Source organism: Ascaphus truei, chromosome 5 (genome assembly GCF_040206685.1).
Source record: "Ascaphus truei isolate aAscTru1 chromosome 5, aAscTru1.hap1, whole genome shotgun sequence".
Taxonomy (NCBI): Eukaryota; Metazoa; Chordata; class Amphibia; order Anura; family Ascaphidae; genus Ascaphus; species Ascaphus truei.
In genome coordinates this window covers 123,070,538-123,094,787 of record NC_134487.1, presented here as the reverse complement: position 1 = coordinate 123,094,787, position 24,250 = coordinate 123,070,538, and the positions used below count along the sequence as shown (strand labels likewise).

Below are 24,250 nucleotides of genomic sequence, written 5' to 3'. Positions count from 1 at the left end.
AGGGGGTAAGATTTGTTAACCACTTCAGTGGTTGGAAAGCAACATAGGCTGTAAAAGTTAAAACACATGCTCTCTGTATCTATGGAAGGTATTATCTCTAACATTGTTTAGGCATCTTACTGCTGACAAACATGTGTATGATGAGATCTTGATCTTCTGTGTTTGGAGACGGAAATATATTATTTAAATGTTTCTGCGGAAAACGCTGAACATTTACAATATACAGCTCAACCCCGTTATAACGCGATCCGTTACAACACAAATCCGCTTATAACGCGATGCAAGCGTGGCTCCCAATTTTTGTATTTATGAATACTTTACAACACGATTATTGGTATCTTAAATTCTTTATTGCACAATGTATACAATTTTACATTATTTCTAACGCGATGTGATTCTTTGGACCCCAAGCACAGCGATATAAGGGGGCTGAGCTGTAGTAGTGAAAACCAAAAGCGGAACCTTAACTTAACTCACGTTCTCCAAGTCAGGAAAAAAACAGGATTGATGGTCAGGTGACACTGAAAGGTTTTTATGAAACGTATTGTAGTTTCCCTCACGGGGAAATAAATCTGCTCACGCTTCAACTGCTATCATTGTTTAATCTTTCAGTGCTTTCTAGTGTTCACCAATTCCATGTTTTTTAAAATGGTAATAGTTCAATATTTGAGACCGCATAGAGTCTCAAGAAGACATTAAGTGTAACATAAAACAATATTACATTTTGTTCATTTTAATTATGACCACCAATTATGAAGAGTATTTTGCCTCCCAAATATAATCACTGTGCTTATTTTAGCTTTTTTGTTGTTGAAGGAAGATCAAAAGCAAGCAATGGAAATCTATCAAGCAATTCTACTGCTGCCGACACCATCATGAAATGATGCCACTTCTCTAGAGAGCAGACCTAGTCCATCCAGCTCTAGATTATATTAGCTTTATTTCTGATGGATGACTTCTCTGCCGTGGTGGTAAATTCAAGAGACTGGAATATAAAGTTGCACTTGGCTTTTAAAGCTGACCACTGTGAGCCCCAGATAATCTTGTTAAAATGCGTTTAATTATAGCACTTTAAATTTGCATGTCAATTCACCTAATCTGTAATGAGAGGAACAGAATCATGGAATGGACGTCAGGAAAACATTTTGACTTGCCTGTAAATAGTACAATGTAAGTATCCCAATGGAAGTCTGTACAACCTTCTTCAAACTTCCCATAAAGATTAGTTGTGCAGTTCATTTATGGACATCAAATGAAGGATAACACATGCCTAGCAGGTGAATTTGTAAATATGCTCAAACTGGGGATTGGGAAAAACTGTTATTCTTGTTCTGTGTTTGGAGACGTGTCTAGACAAATGCACTGCAGACATCTTGAAGACTGGAACAGGTTTAGAGAACGTGAGTTAAGGGTGTATGAATGTGTATGTTTTGTCTTTATTGTAAATGTAAAGAAATAGAGGTATATCCGCTTAATAACAGATCATGGATGTGTGTACAAATGTGTAAATGCACACTTTTTGTACATCAAACAAGAAATGTAAATGCCAAATTTACAGATGTAAAAATGTATAAAATATACATAAATCCAACCTGCCAGATGTGTGGTGTTCAGCCTTCTGACGAGTGACATTTCACATCCCCGCTCTTTCCTGCTTCACTGCTGGGGCCATTCTCACACATTGCAAAGCATTGCAGACCATATAACCATGTTCTGACAGGGTGAGTTACATCAATGTCAACTAAAGCAATGATTTGTATTATATAGTACATTCACTTTAAATGTTTTGTTTATCTAAAGGCAAACTAAATATTAGTACCCTATAGGATTATCTTTATATTACAGTATCAACAATTTATGAAAATCACTTAACCTATCTAAAAAGGGCAAATGTACCCATACCACTTGCCTCAGTGCACTGCATCTTGCATTCATTTCTTTAGCAGTGGGGGAGGGGAGGGGTGCAGTATACTCTCCCACAGCTGACAGTTTTATTTTTCTGGATCTCAAAGTGCTTTTATTTGGAAATATAAGGGACTAGTCTGGCAATGCATATAATATTCAGAAAATAAGGGTGTAAAATACACAAAGTAATGTTTTGAGGGATAATTGTGCATCTCTTCTGTTTCTTACATGGAGGGTATATATAGTGTGGCCACATGTTCAAATACAATTAGACTTTTTTTTCCAGCATACACACCACCTGCTGTCTCCTATCTGCAGTGTAGCAGCCGGGGTGTAACTTGTATAGAAGGCAATCTAGTAAAAGTGTCCATCTTTAAGGCACTGTCTCTGTTAGCTGCGCACACAAAATGTGACACTGTACTTACTGCAGCTTCAGCTCCCCTAACCAGTAAAGGAACTTAAGAACATGCTACTGGAAATGGTACTAGTCAAGTCTATGCTATTGCTCTGTATCTTGTGGTAGTTGGGCAGGGTTACTTAAATTGTGATAGTACCGATCGGGGCAGCAGGGCACGGTAACTTAGATTTGACTTCAGGCAGAGTTTCCATGTGATGGTGCCTTTATTGGCACTATGACAGTTTAATGAATAACCCCCTTGGATTCTTTATTGGGAGCATTGGTCCCATAACCCAAAGGAAATATTCATAGATAAAAGGGTTACTACATAACTTAGAACTGGAGGCTTTTGTAGCACTACAGTAATGTGCTGTAACTCTGCAACTTCCTTGCAAGTGGGTCTCGTACAACACACACATTGTATGGACTGACCTTGCAGCTTAACATTGTGACTACTTAAACAATGGAAAAATACTTACAAATGTTTCTTTAATATACGCTGTGTATGGACATGAACTTTAATGACCGTTTACCAAGCTAACAGGAATTGTGAAGGATCATTTCATATCATTGCTTTCATATAGACCTGTTTTTAACAATTTCATCTGAGATTACATGACTTTCAATTTCTCAGGTATGATGGACCAAATGTAAGACTGCATGTTAATCTCACTGCGTTTTACAAGGAAGGGGATTTGTTACCTCAGTTTACGCTTCAATTCTGTTTAGGAAAAAAAAAAACCATGTACATAAAAATAACACCAATAAATGGTATTTGCAAAACCAGCCTCGCCCTTCCCTTGCTCAGTAGATATCACTGTGAGTTGTCTGTTTCATTTGTTTCAACCCATCGCTAGGCCCTGAAAAGTATTAAAAACGTACACGTGCTTTTATTGCTATGAAAACATTTTAATTATCAATTCTGTTTTCCCCAAACCCCAAAATCAGTGAAATTTTTGAGTAAGGAAAATATTTATCTAACGGTTTATTATTCACAAGTGTAACCTTTTCAGTGGCAGACAATATCACCTTGGAATCCTGCCTGGAACCACACGGGTTAAGACATGTTCAGTAAGTTGCATGTGTTATCGTAAGAAAGAAGCTACTTATTGTAGCACAGCAACAACAACTCTGCATGCGTGAAAGCTGCAGTCCAAATATGAATGCTTAAGTCACGTGTTGAATATGTATACAATGGTTATCAGCTGTCACCTAAAAGTTGTATAGTACACTTTCTTATAATGGTCTGTTAAATAAGTCAGTGCATAAACATAAACGGCCAATAAAACCAGTCCGTTTATTAAAGTTTCATTATAAAAGTGCAGTCCCCACCAGCATGATTTAGCATTTTTCTTTAATACAGCTCAACCCCCTTATAACGCTGTGCTTGGGGTCCAAAGAATCACATTGCGTTATAAGCGGATCGCGTTAGAAATAATGTACAATTGTATGCATTGTACAATAAAGTATTTAGGGTACCAATAACCGTGTTGTAAAGTATTCATAAATATGAAAATTGGGAGCCACACTTGCATCGCGTTATAAGCGGATTCGCATTGTAACGGATCGCGTTATAACGGGGTTGAGCTGTACTTTGACTGGATGCTGCAATCTATTGCATTGCAAGCTTACCTGTCTGTGAAAGCCCCAAATGGGAAATAAGAATCTCCCAGTCTGACTCCTGATAGCCAACTTCATTGAACCGTGTTGCTGTTTAGAGTGCATTGGTGCTCTCTCCCTTCACAATATATATTTTATGGAAATTACAACATTACCATCACACTATTCTTTTTGACCTCAAGTATTGAAGAGTGAACTAAAGGTTTGTGGGAGATCTTTCCCTCAAACTACAGATTATGGCTTTGCATTCATTTGTAATGAAAGCTGCCTTGGCTTATTTTTGTATGCTTCCTTCCTGGTATTAATTTATTTTGGTCGAGGTGGCAGGCACTTAGATGTATTCTGTATGATTAACTGCAACAAAATGGAAAAATAGATTGCATTTTCATTGTAGTTTTCCCTCACATGGCTTAAATAATAATTGTAGAGAAACTGCATTTTGGCTGTTGTGAATGCAAATGGAGGGACGATGATGGTATACTAGTATTTTTAGTTAAATTAATATGCAACTACAAAATAAACACATTGTAAAGGAGAGCAAGTCTTTCAATTAGAAGTGCAGTTAATGAAGTTGAACCCAAGAAACCATTAATATTATACCAACCCCATCTATCTAGTAATTATTGAATTACCAATACAGGCGCCACCAAATATAATCTCAGACTATTGTTGAAAGAAAGAAAGAAAAAAAAAAACATTCCTTGAACTTCAAAGTCACAGAGAGAATGTGTACAAACAAGAAGTCCTGTTAAGGTGTAACACCAGCAATACTATGCTTCCGACTCCAGCCCTTCATTGCCTTCTGTATTTCCCTCCTCTTCTGCCTCTTCATTCAGGAGGACAAACTTTCCATCGTTTGATAATGGCATTGACATCATCAGTTGGGCTAATGCTTCTGGATCCTACAAAGAAAGTAGTGATGTAAGGGACTACTATAGAATATCATGTCCAGTAGCTGTAATGGTGAAAGTTAGATATTTGGCAGAGATACTCTTTCACCAATCCTGATTTTAGGATGGTACCGTCCATGGAGTAGCTGGTAATAAAAGGATTTTGTAATAAAGAACACAAGTAATGTAAAAAGTGTAAACAAGTTTTCCAGGACCACTCGAGTTTTTTCTTTAGGCATGTTGCAACAGCAAGAAATATTTATACAGGGTACGATATCGGTAAACTAAAAATATGCATAGGTGAAACAAGGTCATGCAAAAGTGGTTAGTAAAGTGATGCAAGAAGGAAATACAGGGGAGTTATATAGTTAACTTACTGTCCACTTCTATTGTAATATGCTTCAAGAAGGGACCCAAGTGGGCAGGAAAGCTTGCACTTGAACATCAGTTTTACCTGACTTTAAATTAGTGGCTTTTATTAAAACAACAACCAGACAAAGTTATGATGAGTAAAAAATAAAATAAAAATTAGTGACAGTCTACAGCAAATAATAATAATACCATGTCTCAGACAGGTCCACAACCCTACCTTTCCCCCATTTTCTTGGCATACAATGCTTCCATTGCAGCTGGGGATTCTGGGTAATGGCATGCAAATAAGCACACTGTCAAGAGCTGGAAAGAACGTGGTTCAGCTCAGGAAGACGCTCCCCCTTCATTTTGTGCAACAAAAAAAACAGATGGGGAAGTGCTGCTACAAATAGCCAAAGGATTTAGAAGCTGTAAATATATTTACTTGCCTCCTGTGCAGCAGCAATGTCTTTTCCCAATATGATTGCATAACAGATCTATGGAAGAAATGTAAAGGCATTTTTAAAACAGCACTCCTGTATTTACCCAAAATATCTAATTGCTGTCTTGGTAAAAAGCAGAGGGCCTATGTCTCACATCCTGGGATGACAGAGGGCACTGCAAGATGGCACATTATCTTTTGTTAACAGACCAGGATTTGCTCATTAGTGGAACTTAATCCAGATGTCAATTTCCCCTGATTTTCTGAACATCTCTCTAATTTGGAGTCGGTCTCACTAATTATTTCACGATCAGCGGTCTTGGAGCACTTCAATTGGGTCTCACTGACAGATGTCCGTACTTAATCTCTGTAAAAGCAATTTGTACAAGCAACATTTGTATACGAAGGCCAAGCTCTAAATAAAAAATAATAGGTATTCATTTTAAGCTATAAAGGACATACAGAAAATAATATGTGCAATGCAAGTGATTTTTTTCATGAAGTTTGAAGGCTCTGGCACAGATGAGGAGCTGAACAACCAAGTGTCAGAATGGAGGTGTAGGGAGTTACTTAGCTACTGTCAGTACAGGAGACGCAAGCAAAAGGTAGAGTTAGAAAGAGTGGATATGTAAAGCAGTGTACGTGTGCAGAGGCCTGTGGAGCAAATGTACCATTTGCAACATTTTTACTAATTGGATGTGGCATTTCACTATCATTTTTATATTTAATGTTATAACTGTAGTTTCTCATAAAATTAGCTTTAGAATAGATATTGAAAAATAAGTCGGTATAGTTTTGTTTCTTAAGATCGCAGCTATATAGAAAACTCTTTGGACCTTTTCACCCTCTGTGTTGCTTTCCAGAACATAAGTTCTCAGAGATTCTTCTCCTGAAGCTTCTGGAACACGAACCACAAATCCAACCAAGCGTTTATTCTCCTGATGAGCTGCAAACTGAGTGATGTTTTCAAGGTCAAACTGCCAAGAAAATACAGTTTTATTCATTTTTAGTTTCTTTATAGATTTTAAAAATGGGCGTAACAATAATTAAAGGGTTTTTTGTTAGTAAATCAGTAATTTATTAGATAACTGAATTCTACCTCATGAAGTGGTAAATGCTGCACTGTTTAAATAAATAAAAAAACACTGAATTCTGTCATGGCTCCAGGCTGCCCCATTAGTGTTTTAACTAATATTTTTCATAGTGGATATCCTTATTATAAAGGAGTCTGAAATGCATATTGAATATGCACTTTGAAGTTCCACAGTGTCTGCTGCCAAGTAGTTTGAATGTGGGCTACAAATGGGGAGATTATTGTATATCCTTTGAAATAACTGGTGGCAGCTGGATAATTTAGATAGAAAAAGAAAAAAAAATCACCTGTAGCTTTGAGATCACTTCCTATTCAAACTACTCTGTGGCCAACTATACAAATGTTATTTTGGTTTACGCAAAGGTATTTTTATACCCCATAACACTTTGGTAGCCAAAGTCACTTGTAATACAGTTTTAATACAAATATAAAAAGAGCTATACAAAATAAAATTAAATCTAAATCTATATATATTTTAAATAATATAACTTTCTTCTCTGGGTTCAGGAGTAACCATTTTGGATTTGTGATAGTACTTGTGACATTCATTACAGCAGCATAACGTGAAATCTTATATGGTTTTTACTAAATAAATCAGTTCTGTAGTATTAGATAATACTGCATTTTTTATTATTCAACTTAATGCCATTTTAATGAGGTTTTTAAAGCATTTTGATTCCTATAGCAGATTTTAGCACAACTCCCAAGCAGTGCAAGATATTTGCAACACTTTCTGTTTGTAATTATTTGTTGCCAATATTCCCAGGAGTTTGAGCTGCAAACTGTAACAGTAGAGGATGTTACCTTAGCAGCTACAATGTACTGTATCCTTATATTACTGAGTTACACTGACTGATGCAGACATTACGTTAGTCACACCATAAGGATTTTTATAGATTTATAACAGGAGCACCAAATGATTGCCAGCTTAGGTAAGAATGTAGAATACATACATTGACCAAATACATTCCAGAGGGTAATAAAAAATGACCTGTAGAGTACCGCATGTTATAGTGTATTTGTCCTGGAACCAGTTTGTATATTTTCTCTGCTCTGCGGCTGCCAGCACTCCTCAGTCTACGTTTGTTACATATGTAGCCTTCCCATTGCTCCCAGCCTGTTGCCTTGGTAACCCCCCTCTGCTTAAACCTCATATGTTTTCCTCCCCTGCCATCCCGTTAGTTGGTTTACTTTAGACCAATGCTTGTTCCTGCTTAGACAGGAAAGCATGCTTCCTTTTGGAACCAGCAGCCTTCAGGAGCAGTCTGTTATCCCATCTCCTGGTAGAAATGATCATAATTTAACTCTGCCTCACTTTTGCCACCTATCCCAGTTCCCCTCCCTTTTGTTATTGTTGTTGTCTTACAATAAAAGCACAAAGGAAAAGAAGGACTGTGTGTGCATCTACGGGGAGTGAGTAAACTACCTGACTCTACCACTTGCCACAGTGTGCTTGAGTCTGAATAGTATCAAAGGGTAGTGTACAGATACTGTAGATTTTATGTACCAGTGAAACAAGCTGTCAAAGTTTCTAAGTAGCTCTAAACCTATACACCTACTATAAGAATCATTATGGACATTTTTAAATATTGGACCAAGTATTGAGGATTATCCCCCTAAGCAATCAATCTGAGATGTTCAACAACCCTACTCCTACTCTGTCATACTAAAGAAGTGAGAATGAGAATATTTGTTTTCTCGCACATCGCGTGCGCGGTCGTGCGCTCTATGGCCTGCCTCAGAGGCACGGCATTTTGATTGCGCCGTCACGCTCACCATGGACGCGGCCTAAGCCAGTTTTGGGAGGAAGGTTCTCCATGCAGTTGTGCAGTACTCATCCCTCACCTCTCTGTCTTTGGGACATCCCTACGGTGATGCATTGTCATGGAGATGCAGGAGAAGAGAGAATTATTTTCCGGTTACCATTATTTTATCTTAGTCTCTAAGAGGAGTCACCTTCAATAAACTGATTTGTGACCTACCTCCGGCCAGGAGTGGCCTATTACCCTATGGTGATGCACTGTTATTAAGAGAATAAATTATTTACTCTTAATCGGTAAGAATAAAAAATATTTTTTTCTGTCAAAGGTACATGGTCACATAGTGAGCTGGAACTGGGTCTTGAACTCTTGTTTTAAAGGTGCAGTCTCTCCTACAACCAAAATGTACCAGAATTCATTCTATCTCTGACACCTTAAATATTTTGGTTGGTAAACTGAAAGAGGGTTGATTTTTCTCAAGATAATTCCTTCTTTATGATGTTGCTTTGTGTTAATTAGAACCTTGCAGAAGTAAATTGCCTCACCATCCCCACAACCTCTTCAAAATGGTACCTTCCTGCTACAGTATTTATGGATAAAAGTATAGACACCTCAATCATTTTTTAGATTGTATTTCTGGTTATTTGATCACTTCAAGTTTTAATTCCTATGTACAAAATTTATTTTAAATATCAATTATTTACATTCAGTGTAGAGAAATAAACAACAAAAGCTACTCACACTTATTCTTGTAACTTGAGTTTGAGGATCTATTAATCTGCAATTCAAAAACAGTTTTTTTAATGTAATGATGGCATACTTAAAATTTAATCTGTTGATATTTCCCTTACTTCTGTGCAGAGTAAATTAGTACTTCGGTATTAGTTGATACCTTTTTTTTATTTCGGCTAACAATAGATATGACAAGACAAGCTTTCGAGAGTTCTCTCTCTTCCTCAGGTCAGCAATACTGATTTACAGAGATTCCATGAGCTTAACACAGATGTAAAAAAGAAAAACAAGATAGCCATCCAAGGCACATGCAGAGAAGGAATAAACAGACAGGGCAATACATGGATGAAAGGGACAGTGAGACACAGGACCATACATCCATTAGCAGTGTGCAAGGAGGAGAGGGGGGTAATTGTAAAATTCACAGAGAGGCAGGGAGAAACATTACAAAAAAATGATGGTAGTGTGTTAAAAAAAAGCCCATATCAGCATTAAGTCCTCTTGTTTTAATGTCAAAGTGTATTGTCATTTTGAGTTCGAATGTTTTCTGTTCTTGAGTGCTTTTAAACATTCCGTTGAGGTTTTAGATTTTGAAATCATTCACTGCTGTAAATCAATTAACTGAATTAATACCAACATGTTAGTCTTCAGGTACACCCCACCTCTCCCAAAACAGATGCAAAAGAACATAGGCAATTTGAATACTCCATAAAAAAAGATCCAGCACTGATTTTTGCTTTTTTATTTTTTTCAGAATCATCTTTTATCTCCTAACCCTACAATTTAGATGTGAGCTAAATACAAAAACAAGTGGTACTATAACAAGCGCTAGACCTAATAAATAATGGTGCAGTGCACAAAAAAAGCTGCCCGGTATTCTAATGTGGAAACTATCTCAAATAATGCCCAAAAACAACATAAAAATACAAATATAGAAATAAACCTGGCGCATATAAGGGATATTCAATATACAGTGATTATGTGATAAACAATGAAATAAAATATCTAAAGTCCATAAAGGATATGGTGGTGAATAGGGTGGAAAGAGTCTTTTCTTCAATGATGATAAATAGAAAATGGACTCAGTCCTCAACACACGTTATAAAGCTCCTCCTCACAGCAGCTACTGTCCTGTAGATTGAGACATAAAACAGGGACACAACATTGCGCAGTGTCGTTTTAAGCAATGAAGCCCTCTGATGTGAATGCACAAAGAAATGCCCCCTTACTAGAAGTAGGAAAGCAGCATGCGGTGGAGAGAAACTGTATGTTGGGTCTTCCAAATCCAAATCCTGAAAACGTTTGGACTTGGAAGACCCAACATACAGTTTCTCTCCACCGCATGCTGCTTTCCTACTTCTAGTAAGGGGGCATTTCTTTGTGCATTCACATCAGAGGGCTTCATTGCTTAAAACGACACTGCGCAATGTTGTGTCCCTGTTTTATGTCTCAATCTACAGGACAGTAGCTGCTGTTAAGAGGAGCTTTATAACGAGTGTTGAGGACCGAGTCCATTTTCTATTTTCAATTTATCATCATTGAAGAAGAGACTCTTTCCATCCTATTCACCACCATATCCTTTATGGACTTTAGATATTTTATTTCATTGTTTACCACATAATCACTGTATATTGAATATCACTTGTATGCGCCAGGTTTATTTCTATATTTGTATTTTTATTTAATTTATAAGTGAGCGTTGCATCAGAATAAGAAAAATAAGATGATAACGGCCAGGCTAGGTGGGCCAAGTGGTTCTTATAAGCCGTCAAATTCTGGGTTGCTCTTTATATTTGTATTATTAAACATGTCATAGGAAATGTATTATATAATGTACAAGATATATTAATGATTCTTCTGAAGAGTATTCATTGAATATATAGTGGCATGTCCTGGGCTGCCCACAGACACACATTGCACAAAACAGAATTGCACGTTACAGACATGTCCCAATGGTGTTTCCTATATGCATCATTCACCTACCTCTATTTATTATCAGGAGAGACCATCACTTATATAAGGATTGCAAAAATACCACAACATACCTGATGCTTTTGCTGGTTACCATCAAGTGGGATTCTGTCATCCGGAAGATATTATGAATCGCTCGTGCGGCCAAAACTTGTCTCATGGCTTCAAAGATGACTTTGTTGGTCCTGCCTGAATTTACAGCCATTGATCCTAAAAAGCGAACTACAAACATCTGTTGCAAGAGTGAGCCTACAAAACAAGAAGGAACAAATATATCTGTCCATGGTACTGCAGCAAGAGACACAAAAATGTGAAGTTAGCAATATTCAGCTTTAAACTGAGACCTCGTGTTCTTGCTTGGCACAGAGAGCTCATTAACTAAAGTATTGGGATGTGTAAACTTGGTAGGACTTTTGTATGTTATATCATGTTTATTTCTCCTTCACCCCCATTGTACTGCACTACTTAACACGCTTTATTCGTGATCATTTTAATATGAAAAGGAAATTTTAAAAAGTTGTAATCCATCCAAAATTGTTTAAAGCACAGAATGCAAACTACTGTATATGTGAAATATAATCTGCACCCTGTTGTTTAAAGAAAATATTAAAAATGAAAAAATATTATGATGTAAAACTTATTTCTTATTAAAGGAGTACTAGAACAAAAAAAAATCACCTTAAAAAAATATTGCTTATCACCTATAGAAAAGTTAAATTAGATAGATAGATGTAGCCAAGTGCCCCTGGCTATAGCCTTCTACTGGCCTCAACACTATAAGTCCTGATAGATACAGGCAGTGTTGGGGTTCAACTCCTGTCAGGGCCTATCCTGCAGTTGCAGCCTGGAATGGGTACTATGTTGCCTTATCCAGGGGCAGGCGTAAACCTTCAGTTGGAGTGTTATACCTGGGGAGGGTACTGACTGGGTCACATGTATATGGTGTGATGCCTGTCAGTACCTGGACCTGCTCTGTTATGGGGCGGGGTTACAAGCCCTTCCCCCAGGTATAAAAGCTGACACTCCACCAAATTGAGTGTTGATAATTTTGGGACGGTGTGATAGGGAGGGGCTCTTGGGGCCTCAAGCCCTGGGGGTCTGCTCCAGGGCTGGAGGACAATCATGCTGTTGTACAATAAAACTGCTGTTGGACCAACTATGGTGTGTGATTATTGGAACGGATTATTACCTGTAGGGACCATCCTGCACCCAGCAGGATCCTCACGGGATGGAGGCGCTGCACAGTAAGAACCACAAGAAAGCCTGCCCTGTTGCTGCTCCCAAACTCCAACCGTGGAGCAACTCAGACCTCCTGAACCAGCAGGTGAGCTACAGTACAGTACCCAGGGAAACACGCATGCAGTGGCCAGATCTTCCGTGGCATGGGGGGGGGGGGGGGGGGAGAACAGGTGCTACATATATATGTATATATATATTTTCATAAGAGTAATCATGAATTGTACTTAGAAATGTATTTATTAATCACAATAATGGATATAAAACTGGTTGCCAGTAACACCAATGTCCCCCAGCGCACCCCCTGCTGGGCTTTACCTTCCTCTGCACACTTTTCACTGTTATCTTCAGACTCCCCAAATGGATTTGTGCGCCTGAAAAAAGGAAGAGACAAAACACTCATAACCGAGGCCATATTGTAGAAATATCAAACACATTACTTCTTCTTACACACTTTCCAAGAACAGGTTGTGAAGGTTTGGCGGGACTGTTTGTCTCCTGATGTGCCCTGGTCTGCATGGCAGTCCCATGTAACAATAAAAGGGTCAAGTTGTGATGTCAAGAAGTGATATATCCACAATCTCTTTGCTGCCAGGGGTCCAGCAACACAATGCACAATGCATTGCTGGCCCCCTGCATCAAAGGGGCTAAGTGCTGTATATGAAGAGCAGCAGACACAGTGGAAATGTAAGACAATATTAAACTTGTTGTACCTGCTGCTTCTGTTTTGGTCCTGGAATTCAGACGCAGGCAGTACGATGTCAAACTGAATGGGGGTCCCGGGGGCTATTAGTTGTACAGGTTCAGGTTCATGGGATGGCTCATCTGTTGCATGGTCATGGTTCTCATTTTCTAGTTCTGTCTGCTTCACACTCTCACTATAGAAATGCAACACACAACCAGTATTAAACAAAACACAAACTACAATCTGCGATCCTCCATTGGTTCGATGAGGCTATGTATGGTGTAGTTTCTGTTCAATGCATTGGATGCTTACATGCATAAAATGCTATTAAATGCTATTGTTTTAGGTTTACATTTCCCCTTTTCTTCCCTTGCAGCTTTCTTACCCCAACGGGCTATTTCAATAGGATCTGTGCAATCAGCCGAAAACTTTCATTGACTTGAAGCGTCGGGATATATTGAATTATGCTGAAGTCACAAAAACATCAATATAGACAAGCAACTAGAGCAAGGGTGGCCAACTCTAGTCCTCAAGGGCCACCAACAGGTCAGGTTTTTGGGATATCCCTGCTTCAGCACAGGTGGCTCAGTCATTATAACTGCACCACCTGTGCTGAAGCAGGGATATCCTGCAAACATGACCTCTTGGTGGCCCTTGAGGACTGGGGTTGTCCACACCTGAACTACAGCGTGGCTGCACAGGCACAGAGCCCGACCTGAGTTGGATGGCGAGCAGGTGTAATGCATATAATAGGCCTTTTTGTTTCCAGGACAACAATAAAATACATTTGCCGGAGATTTTACACTAATATTTTTTAAGTAAAATGCATCTTGAAGTTCTGCTTTAGTAGACACTGTTTTTGGTTATGTCGGCTTTCCATGCCTTCAAAAAGGTGCTGATTTTCTGTCAGCTTTAAGAAAACAGCACTCTTGTATTGTATTGTATTGTATTGTATGTCTTTATTTATATAGCGCCATTAGTGTACATAGCCCTTCACAGTAGTAATACATGTGGTAATCAAATAAATAACAGATAATATAAATAACAGATCATGGGAATAAGTGCTTTAGACATAAAAGTAACATTTCGGAAGAGGAGTCCCTGCCCAGAGGAGCTTACAGTCTAATTGGTAGGTAGGGAGAACGTACAGAGACAGTAGGAGGGAGTTCTAGTAAGTGCGTCTGCAGGGGGCCAAGCTTTATGTATCCTGTGTTCAGAATATCCACAGTGCTATTCATATGCTTCTTTAAGCAAGTGTGTCTTAAGGTGGGTCTTAAAGGTGGATAGAGAGGGTGCTAGTCGGGTACTGAGGGGAAGGGCATTCCAGAGGTGTGGGGCAGTCAGTGAAAAAGGTTTAAGGCGGGAGAGGGCTTTAGATACAAAGGGGGTAGAAAGTAGACATCCTTGAGCAGAACGCAAGAGTCTGGATGGTGCATAGCGAGAAATTAGGGCTGAGATGTAAGGAGGAGCAGAAGAGTGTAAAGCTTTAAAAGTGAGGAGAAGAATGGAGTGTGAGATGCGGGATTTGGTCGGAAGCCAGGAGAGGGATTTCATGAGGGGAGATGCTGAGACAGATCTAGGAAAGAGTAGAGTGATTCTGGCAGCAGCATTTAGGATAGATTGTAGGGGAGACAGGTGAGAGGCAGGAAGGCCAGACAGCAGGAGGTTACAGTAATCAAGACGGGAGAGAATGAGGGCCTGAGTCAGAGTTTTAGCAGTCGAACAACAGAGGAAAGGGCGTATCTTAGTTATATTGCGGAGGAAAAAGTGACAAGTTTTAGAAATGTTTTGAATGTGAGGGGCGAATGTGAGAGAGGAGTCGAGTGTGACCCCTAGGCAGCGTGCTTGGGCTACTGGGTGAATGATTGTAGTTCCAACAGTAATGTGGAAGGAAGTAGTAGGGCCAGGTTTGGGAGGAAGTATGAGGAGCTCTGTTTTAGCCATGTTGAGTTTAAGGCGTCGGAGGGCCATCCAGGATGATATAGCAGAGAGACATTCAGAAACTTTGGTTTGTACAGCAGGTGTAAGGTCAGGTGTTGAAAAGTATATTTGTGTGTCGTCGGCATAGAGGTGATAATTAAACCCAAAAGATGTTATTAGGTCACCTAGAGAGAGTGTGTACAGAGAAAAGAGAAGAGGTCCCAGGACAGAGCCCTGGGGTACCTCCACAGAGAGATCAATAGAGGAGGAGGAGGTGTTAGCAGAAGAGACACTAAAAGTACGATGGGAGAGGTAGGATGAGATCCAGGATAGAGCTTTGTTCCGAATACCTAGAGTATGGAGAATGTGGAGGAGAAGAGGGTGGTCCACGGTGTCAAATGCTGCAGAGAGGTCGAGTAATATGAGCAGAGTGTAATGACCTCTGTCTTTGGCAGCATGGAGGTCGTCAGTTATTTTGGTGAGGGCTGTTTCGGTGGAGTGAGCAGTGCGGAAGCCAGATTGTAGAGGGTCTAGGAGAGAATAGGTGTTGAGAAAATGGAGCAAGCGAGAGAATACAAGACGTTCAAGTAATTTAGAGGCAAAAGGCAGGAGGGAGACAGGTCGATAGTTAGAAAGACAGGTAGGGTCAAGCTTGCTGTTTTTGAGTAATGGTATGACTTTTTGCATGTTTGAAGGAGGATGGAAAGGTTCCAGAGCAGAGGGAGGAGTTAAAAATGTGTGTAAGCGTAGGGATTATAGTAGGAGCTAGAGGTTTTAGGAGATGGGAGGGAATGGGGTCAAGAGGGCAAGTGGTAGAGGGAGAAGAGGAGATCAACAGCGACACATCCTCCTCTGAGACAGTGGAAAAAGACTCAAGGAAGGTAGGAGGAGAGTTAGGAAGAGGTGTAGGATGGGGGGAAGAAACAGAGGGGATGTTCTGCCGTATGGATTCCACCTTTTCCTTAAAATAGTCAGCAAAGTCCTGAGCGGAGATGGAGGAAGGAGAGGCAGCTGAGGGTGGTTTGAGTAGAGTATCAAAGACAGAGAACAGTCGGCGTGGGTTAGACTTGTGCATGTTGATTAGTGCAGAAAAGTAGGCTTGTTTAGCTTGCGAGAGGGCAGAGTTGAAACAGGATAGCATAAATTTGTAGTGAAGGAAGTCTGCGAGAGTGTGAGACTTCCTCCAGAGGCGTTCAGAGGAACGAGTGGAGGAACGCAGCATGCGTGTGTGGGAATTTAGCCAGGGTCTAGGGTTAGAAGGGCGAGGGCGGCAGAGAGAAAGCGGGGCATGTAGATCAAGAGAGGAGGACAAGACAGAGTTGTAGTTCCTGACCAGGTTGTCAGGGTCTGTAGCAGAGCTGAGAGAGGAGAGGGAGGAGTGTAAAGTGGACTCAAAGTCAGGTAAGTGAATAGAGCGCAGGTTTCTGCAGAACCGGGGTGTAGATGGAGGTGGAGAAGGGGAGAAGCGAGATAAAGAGAATGAGATGAGATGATGGTCAGAGAGAGGAAAAGGGGAAATGGAGAAATCAGAGAGAGAGAAGTTTTTAGTGAAAACCAGGTCTAAGTAGTGGCCATCCTTGTGGGTGCTGGCTGCAGTCCACTGTTGAAGGCCAAAAGAAGAGGTAAGAGAAAGAAAGCGGGAAGCCCAAGAGAGAGAGGGGTCATCAATGTGGCAATTGAAGTCCCCAAGGAGAAGAACAGGGGAGTCTGAGGAGAGAAAGAAAGAGAGCCAGGATTCAAAGTGAGAGAGAAAAGCAGAAGGGGGATGAGTAGAGGTAGGTGGGCGATAGATGACCGCCACATGAACAGGGAGAGGAGAGAAGATCTGGACAGTGTGAGCCTCAAAGGAGGGAAAAGCAAGAGAGGGGGGAATAGGAAGGGTTCGGTAACGGCAGACAGAGGAGAGCAGGAGCCCCACGCCTCCACCCCTGCCATCAGGGCGCGGAGTGTGGGAGAAGGAAAGGCCACCATAGGAGAGGGCAGCTTCCAGAGCAGAGTCAGACTGAGTGAACCAGGTCTCAGTTATAGCAAATAGGAGCAGAGAGTGAGAGAGAAAGAAGTCATGTACAGAGAGGAACTTGTTAGAGAGGGAGCGAGCATTCCAAAGGGCACAGGAGAAAGGGAGAGAGGAGGGAGGGTGGCAGGGGATGGATATGAGGTTGGAGGGGTTGACACCAGAAGGAGTAGAAGTTGCATGTGGGAGGCGAGGACGAGAGCAAGTTGAAATAAGACAGGGACCAGGATTGGGAGAGATATCCCCAGAAGCAAGGAGGAGAAGCATGGATAGAAAGAGGATGTGTGAGGAGGATTTGTAGGGGTGTGTGTAAATTAGTACTTTTAAAGTGGCTTATGCATTCTCTCGTTGATAGAAATGAGGTTTCGGTTACAAGATGTTTCTTTTACAATTTACTGTGAAGTTTTAGAGACCAGAAGCAATAACGTACTTATGGGCCATATGATAAAAATGGACCAATTGTTCACCAATAAAGTACTTTCTCGTTACCCCAGCACAAATAGGGATACTAGAACTTTGCATCGCAAAATGATCAGCAAATAATCAGTGATTGAGAAGGAGGCTGTATTGAGAGGAGCCAAAGTATTTTCATACTATTTATAGTTTGCCAACATAAGGAACCATCTGAACAACTTTGTGTAGTGGCTCTTCTTGCTGGTGTCACACATATGTGGGTTGAATTGTGTTAATGTGTATGCGGGGTCAGAGAGCTATTTGTGAGGAAAAGTCATTGGTTCTCTACTATAAACTGGTTAGCACGGTATGACCATGACTGACTAGAATGATCTGCCTTCTGGTGAAGACAAAAGGCAAGTAATGGAGTGAGAATCAGGAAATAATGCGTTATGCAAAGAGCCAACATAGCTCCCAAAGTAAGCATGAGGCAAACAGGCTACCCAGCATGCACGTCAGCATTACTCATGTCTGTCTGTTCCAAGTTGGGTCTCTCAGGCATTCTGACACCTTATGAGGGGTGGTTGGGTTACCTGGGTTGTAGGTTTTCCAGTCTTTTCTCGAAGCTGGTGATGGGAGTCACTGCCTGTTGTGCGGTCTGATTTAACTTGATCGCTACTGCCTGCCAGAAGTCAGAGAATCAAAGAATGAAACCAAGTGCAAGTCTTACAAAGTCTGACAGGCTGTGCGCTTAAGATGCTGTAGTAAATAAAATACCTCTGGGTTATCTGTTAAATAGATCTGTCTGGAAATATTGTTGATAGCAGAAATCCACTAGGTGGAAAAAGAAATCCCTTTGGGTTATTTACAACAAAACACAACATTCAACCGGATGTTCAATTCATAAATTGCCCCGATGGCACCGGGTTACAAATAAGCCTTGTGTGACCCGGTAAATCCTTTAATCTCTTTGCAATCCTGGCATCATGTTAGAGTGTAATGTCACTTACACAGCCCCTCACAGCTCTATTTCTGGCAGTAACCCACAGACTTCCTGTGCTTTCTGAGAATAATAAACATCTTTTTAATTTCAAGAAACTTTGAGATATATTCATCAACATGCTAATGGATACTATACATTGGCTAATGACCGTTTCTGCTGTAAATAATAAACTAGTAGTTCCTGATGCTCAATGCTGAGGAATGAAAATGCGTTGGAACATGCTATTTATTGTCATTCATTTAAATGCTGATCTTTCCTGTCTGTTTTTGCACAGTAGAGATGTACCAGTGCAGGCAACTTCTGGAACAAATGTGAACATTTTAAAGTAGATTTAAAAAAAAAAATGTTTTTTATTGTTTGGACAAAATATTAATAGGGTCACTTTTCAACGTCGCAGGCCTCAAAACCAGGGCAAAACTAAGCACAAAACCCCATTGGTTTCCATTAGAATGTTGTTGTTTAATAAATCTGGTGATGTTTATTTGCCCTTGTTTTGACTTTGGTAAATTACCCTCTAAGAGTCAGGGAAAATTAACTATAATTTTATTGATACATGGGAAAAAAGATGAACGAAGCCGTACTCATGCCTAAAACTATTACCTCCTCATATTCCCTTTTTCCCTCTGCTTGGAGGATGAGGCTCCTAAGAAAGACAAAAATGCATAAAATAAATATTACTTATGTACTGTATGTCAACAGCAGGAAGAAATAGAGCTGCTTGTAGAACAAAGCCATGCTGACAATAGCCTACAGCTGCAACATCTTTTGTTTGACTAGGTGGTGAATGGTTTGACTTAACCCATTCTTGTAAAGCTGGAGCTTGCTATAGTTACAGAAGCCAGTGCTTACTGTAACAGATGTGCTCCCTGAAAGTCAAAAGTTCATGTAAAGCTGCAATGCCACTTACTGTTACAGTAAGTTGCTAAGTAAGACTTTGCTTAATGCATTACCAGTCTGGTTATCTCACACTCGAGACTCACTGGTTTTTACACATATTTTCAGAAAGCTAAAGCCTTTCACGAAGGCCCATCTGCCAGGAGAAAGATGGGATAAAATGTCAGTCGCAACAGTATTATCAGGATTTGATGCAAAAAACTGCATAAGTCCAGGGATATGGTACCAGCATGTGCAATACCCAAGGACAGTTGTACATGCTCAGTAACCTAAATTAAAATAGCAGTTCATGTTCAAGAGATCACATTGAATATAAGCATGTTGAAAAGCAGACAATTCTAGCTCTGTCATTCTAAGCCATTATGAATTTGTGCAAGGAAACCCTAAAACCTTCAACTCATACGATTTGCCGGTGGGAGCCGTGATCTGAAAACAGTATCGTCTATCTTCACAATCCACTGCCATGACAGAGCAATTGTCCAGGTCTTGAATCAACCCTCCAGCCACTTCTCCTCTGTGCTGACACATCAAGTTTCCTCCTTGCGTAAAGAAATACAATCTTTCCCATGATGTAGTGACTAAGCCGGTTTTACTGATGGGTGCAGAGACAAAGAAAAAAAAAGAAAAGTAAAAACAGAGAAAAGCATTAATATGGTTGGGACGGTGCATCAAGCTACATTTCAGTGGCATGCACAGAGTGAGTAAAAATCTATTCCGTCCTTGAGCTTTTGAAACAAGCTTCATAACTTTGAAAACTGAGCCAATCTGCCACAACAGCCCATATCTGGTTGTCTCTAGTTCAAGAATCCAGAGACATTGACAAGAGGCTGCACACTCATACTGTGTATATGGCACCAAACCAAAGGAGAAGAGAGCTGTGTTTTAGACTGCTGGGGACTCTCAGAGTACACACGCCGTCTGCTTTTGAACAATTCGTTATTTGACTGTGTAAAAGATCACTGTATGAAATATAAAAGAGAACATCAAACAGAATGCTCAATGCCTTTAAAGGCGCAGTCCCACATAGCGGAGACATTTTCTGTTTTTTTAAAATAATTTATTAATGTCAAGGATTTTCGTATAAAGACTCCATTGCCTTAAAATATTTTTTTTAACTTCATGTATAAAAAATAGTTAAATTCTATTTTCCAGTCATGTTTTATTCAAATATTATCTGGTAATTATTGTTATTTCTAATGATCTCTTTAAACTAATTATGTTGCCATCATAAGTCAAATAAAACAAAAAAAAGGGGGAGGACTCGGGATGAACAATATCCATGTACATACAGCCGATTACAAATAAATACATTACTATTAGAACATTAGGTAAAGACTATAAAAACATTCCAAAGCATTTGGTTACTCTGGAGGTATTAAACATAAAAAAAAAATTCTAAAAATACTTATACAGTTTAAAATGGTGTCAGTCACCCACAGTTCGCTTCTTTTTTTGGTGTACATTCCTCTGCTATTTGTCCACTTTGGTCCTAGGAGGGACTACCTCAAAATTTAGAATGGGAAATGTCATAGAATTTCCAGCAAAGACAAAATACCCACAAGTGCATTTGCATACGTTATCACATTATATACTGGTTAAAGCAGTGCCGGACTTACCTTTTTGCTGCCTATAGGCTCAGGGGCGGTCCTCCTCCGCAGCGTAGCGACATTATCTGATGCTGCGTTGTCATGCAACGCATCGTCTTGGTAGGGCGCTGCATCATTTGACGACGGGTCACCATGACAATGGGACGCTGCAGGAGGGGGACCGCTCTGTAGAAGGCAAGACCCCCTTCTCAACACACAACATTGGCCCCCCGTAAAATTGCCACTCTAGGATATAGCCTAGGCAGTCTTGCGGGAAATCTGCCTCTGGGTTAAACTGCAGGCAAGGATTCTGGGTAGTGGCGTGAAAATAAGCACAAAGTGGGTGCGTCACTTTTAACATCATATCCTTTTTATTATGACTTCCTTGGAGCTTTTTGTCTGCTGCATCAATGCGCTTATACGGCTACGCCTGGGACAAGGAAAATGCTCAATTAGTGGAGCGGGAGCCACTCAGAGTAGTTTGGTCCTTTTGGACTCAATTTTAGATTGGTCACGGAGTCTGCATTGTGAAGCTGGTGGTGGGTAAAAAAGTGACACACAGTAGATGCACATTTCAGAGCATGCTGAGAGTGAATGGGCTGTCCTCTTTACCTCCTCATGTTGAGATAGCCAGCCTTCTGTATGAGGTTTCTGTTGATAACAGGAGAGGAAACATCATAATCCGGAGTATAAACAGATTCACTGCCAGAGAGCAGCTCTTGTTGAGAAATTCTCATGGCCTCCGCTTCTGCATCTAGCTCTCCCCGTATCCTGTAACACATGGAACATGCTGTACTATTTACTTTGAGTTGTGTCCAACATTACATTTTACTTTGTAAATGGTAATAAAAAAAAAAAAATTACAGATCACATTTTATTTTGCTGCTTCCTTGTTATAAAGACACAGACACCATCGTAAAATTAAACTTCATGTGTTTTCCAATTACACAGGTATGTGACGGAAGTTTGTCTTTCTGATTAATTTCCAGCCCTAGTCACTTCTTGGCCAAATCACTTAATTGAAACAACTTTTAACCACCTGTAAACGAAGACGGGAGGCGTTTAATGCCATCGTCCTTTTTTATTAAAATGACAACATATATAGATTTATATTCAAATAACCTCTTCTTTCCTGTTACAGTATAAATACATCACACAGCTTCTTAAAATAGAGCCCAATGATTGCCTCTAATGTAACCAACTTTCCGCTGGGACATTATCACTACCATTTAATAGCACATCAACCAGTGAAATAATAATAATAATGTTCCTAAAGTTTATCCCTTCCCAAAGTTGTCATGTACACCAAGGCCTAAGAAATCTAAGCCTATATTTACTGAGGTGTGTTATTCTAAAAGTCTCTTACCCGGGCTGAACGACACCTTAAGGCCGAATCTGTATGGAATATCAGCACTTAGCAAATATGGCCCCTAGGGCTAAAGCAGCATTCCCCGCTGATCAACATGTTTTCATTTTTACAATCTGATGCTCCATTCAGGAGATAATAGCGATTGAAATGTTACGTGTCCGGGAGGTTAAAGTGGAGCTCTCCACAGAACTCGTACAGTCTAAAGGTTACCATGGTAACATCAGAGATTAAAAAAATCATGACTTTTAACAAAAGAAAATCATAAAAATAAGCAGCCCGACATAGTTTGAGGGCAAGATACTATTACACTAGTTAAACTCACATAAGATTATGCAGGCATTGTTGCTTTAAAATTTCAACCCATTGGTAGCTGGAGTATAAATACAAAGCCTCTAGCAACTTCCCATTGCCAAGCCAGTAACCAACGTCACGTATGAGGAGACCTAAACGGTGGAAACAGCTGTCTGTGGATAGGGTTACTGGATATGCACTTCTTTAACCCATGCTGTGCTGAAAAGCTGGGTAATATGGCAGGCATATTCTTATAGGGGTCCGTGTTAAAATGGATAAGAAGCAAAGAATGACACACTTTGACTGCTCATTTGCATGTCATTACCCAGAATCCCTGGCTACATTGGAAGTATTGTATGCTAAGAGATAATGGTGAAAAGCCGGGCTGCACACCGGTTTGAGACATTTTAATGTGCGCAAAAGTGGTAATTTTATTAGAAGATTGAAGATATTCTTATTTTTCGATTAATGTGATTAGCCTTGATAGGTGTAGGCCCATATTTACTAAGCAATTTGCTGCCATAAGACACCTCCCAGCACTGGAAGATTCGTTATAACCCACTGAAATTAGTTAATATATGTCTTGCAACCAATACACATAGTAATTCCCTGGTCTGTAGCATAATTTGGATCAATCTGCAAAGAATCAAAAATTCACGTACCAAACACTCCACTATTTTTGTTAGTACATATTTCACTTATATACATTTATTTTCTGATTCTGGTAATGTAATCTTTCCTAACATTTCTATGCTCCCATACATAATTTCATAATGTAGGACGCATAAAATGTGTTTTTATACCAAATTAAGTAGTAACATTTGTAGACCACAATAAAAATACGCAAAACTGTTTCAGTGTTTGATGCAGTCAATACGTGTATACAACTGAAAAAGATCCCCATTTAAAACATTAACTAGTAATAATAAAGTTATTATTTCATATAGTGCTTTTCTCCCAATGGAACTGTATGTAACTTATGTAACTGAATTTGTAACCATGTATTATTTGTCTTAACTCTGTGCCCAGGACATACTTGAAAACGAGAGGTAACTCTCAATGTATTACTTCCTGGTAAAATATTTTATAAATAAATAATAATAAATAAATAAAGCGCTTCACAATTACAGTATAGTAAGACAGCACAAGGGAATTTCTAAAGACACAGGCCCTGCCCAGATGAGTTTACAATCTATGTTTTTGGTGCCTGAGGCACAGGGAGATAAAGTGACTGCCTAAGCTCACAAGGAGCAGACATCAGGATAGAACCAGGTTCAAACTCCGCATTCTTGTTCACAAAGTGTCTTTACACGCTGAGACACTCCTCTCTAGTAAGAGGCTGAACTAGGAGTATTGTACAACGCATTGAAAAACATCATGCTAATTGTTATATGCCTCCATACCCTACCGTTCAATCATGCTTGACACAGAAGATAAAAAGCCATCCATTCTTTTGGAAAACATTTCAGATCCTTTCTTTAAAAACGTAACCTGCAAAACAAGGAACATAAAGTGTTCAAGAGAACGAGTCCGTTATGCATGTGTAATGTGAAGTTTCACATATCACAGACACTGACGTGTGACTTTTAGAGCCTCATACACAATGCTATAACAAAACAATGTAGGATTATATTCATACCCTGGAATCAAAAGTCTTTTGTATTCCAATAGCATTACCGATTTTCTTTCCTCTATTCA

At 39.7% G+C, this 24,250-nt stretch overlaps 2 protein-coding genes across 2 annotated transcripts in view; one reads left to right on the top strand and one right to left on the bottom strand.

Annotated features, from left to right (window-relative positions):
• WASHC4 (WASH complex subunit 4) overlaps nt 1-3,088 on the top strand; it is a 45,967-nt gene extending 42,879 nt beyond the window's left edge. Inside the window, exon 33 of the mRNA XM_075600570.1 lies at nt 817-3,088. Within this exon, the coding sequence (XP_075456685.1) occupies nt 817-884 (68 nt within the window). The 3' untranslated portion in view covers nt 885-3,088. The remainder of the gene's footprint in view (nt 1-816) is intronic.
• APPL2 (adaptor protein, phosphotyrosine interacting with PH domain and leucine zipper 2) overlaps nt 1,158-24,250 on the bottom strand; it is a 57,730-nt gene continuing 34,637 nt past the window's right edge. Inside the window, exons 9-21 of the mRNA XM_075600571.1 lie at nt 23,961-24,043; nt 21,505-21,663; nt 19,710-19,898; nt 19,013-19,055; nt 18,187-18,243; nt 18,003-18,091; nt 13,111-13,275; nt 12,716-12,771; nt 11,236-11,410; nt 9,200-9,236; nt 6,442-6,582; nt 5,613-5,660; nt 1,158-4,824 (exon numbers count right to left, since the gene is read on the bottom strand). Coding sequence (XP_075456686.1) covers nt 4,693-4,824; nt 5,613-5,660; nt 6,442-6,582; nt 9,200-9,236; nt 11,236-11,410; nt 12,716-12,771; nt 13,111-13,275; nt 18,003-18,091; nt 18,187-18,243; nt 19,013-19,055; nt 19,710-19,898; nt 21,505-21,663; nt 23,961-24,043 — 1,374 coding nt within the window. The 3' untranslated portion in view covers nt 1,158-4,692. The remainder of the gene's footprint in view (nt 4,825-5,612; nt 5,661-6,441; nt 6,583-9,199; nt 9,237-11,235; nt 11,411-12,715; nt 12,772-13,110; nt 13,276-18,002; nt 18,092-18,186; nt 18,244-19,012; nt 19,056-19,709; nt 19,899-21,504; nt 21,664-23,960; nt 24,044-24,250) is intronic.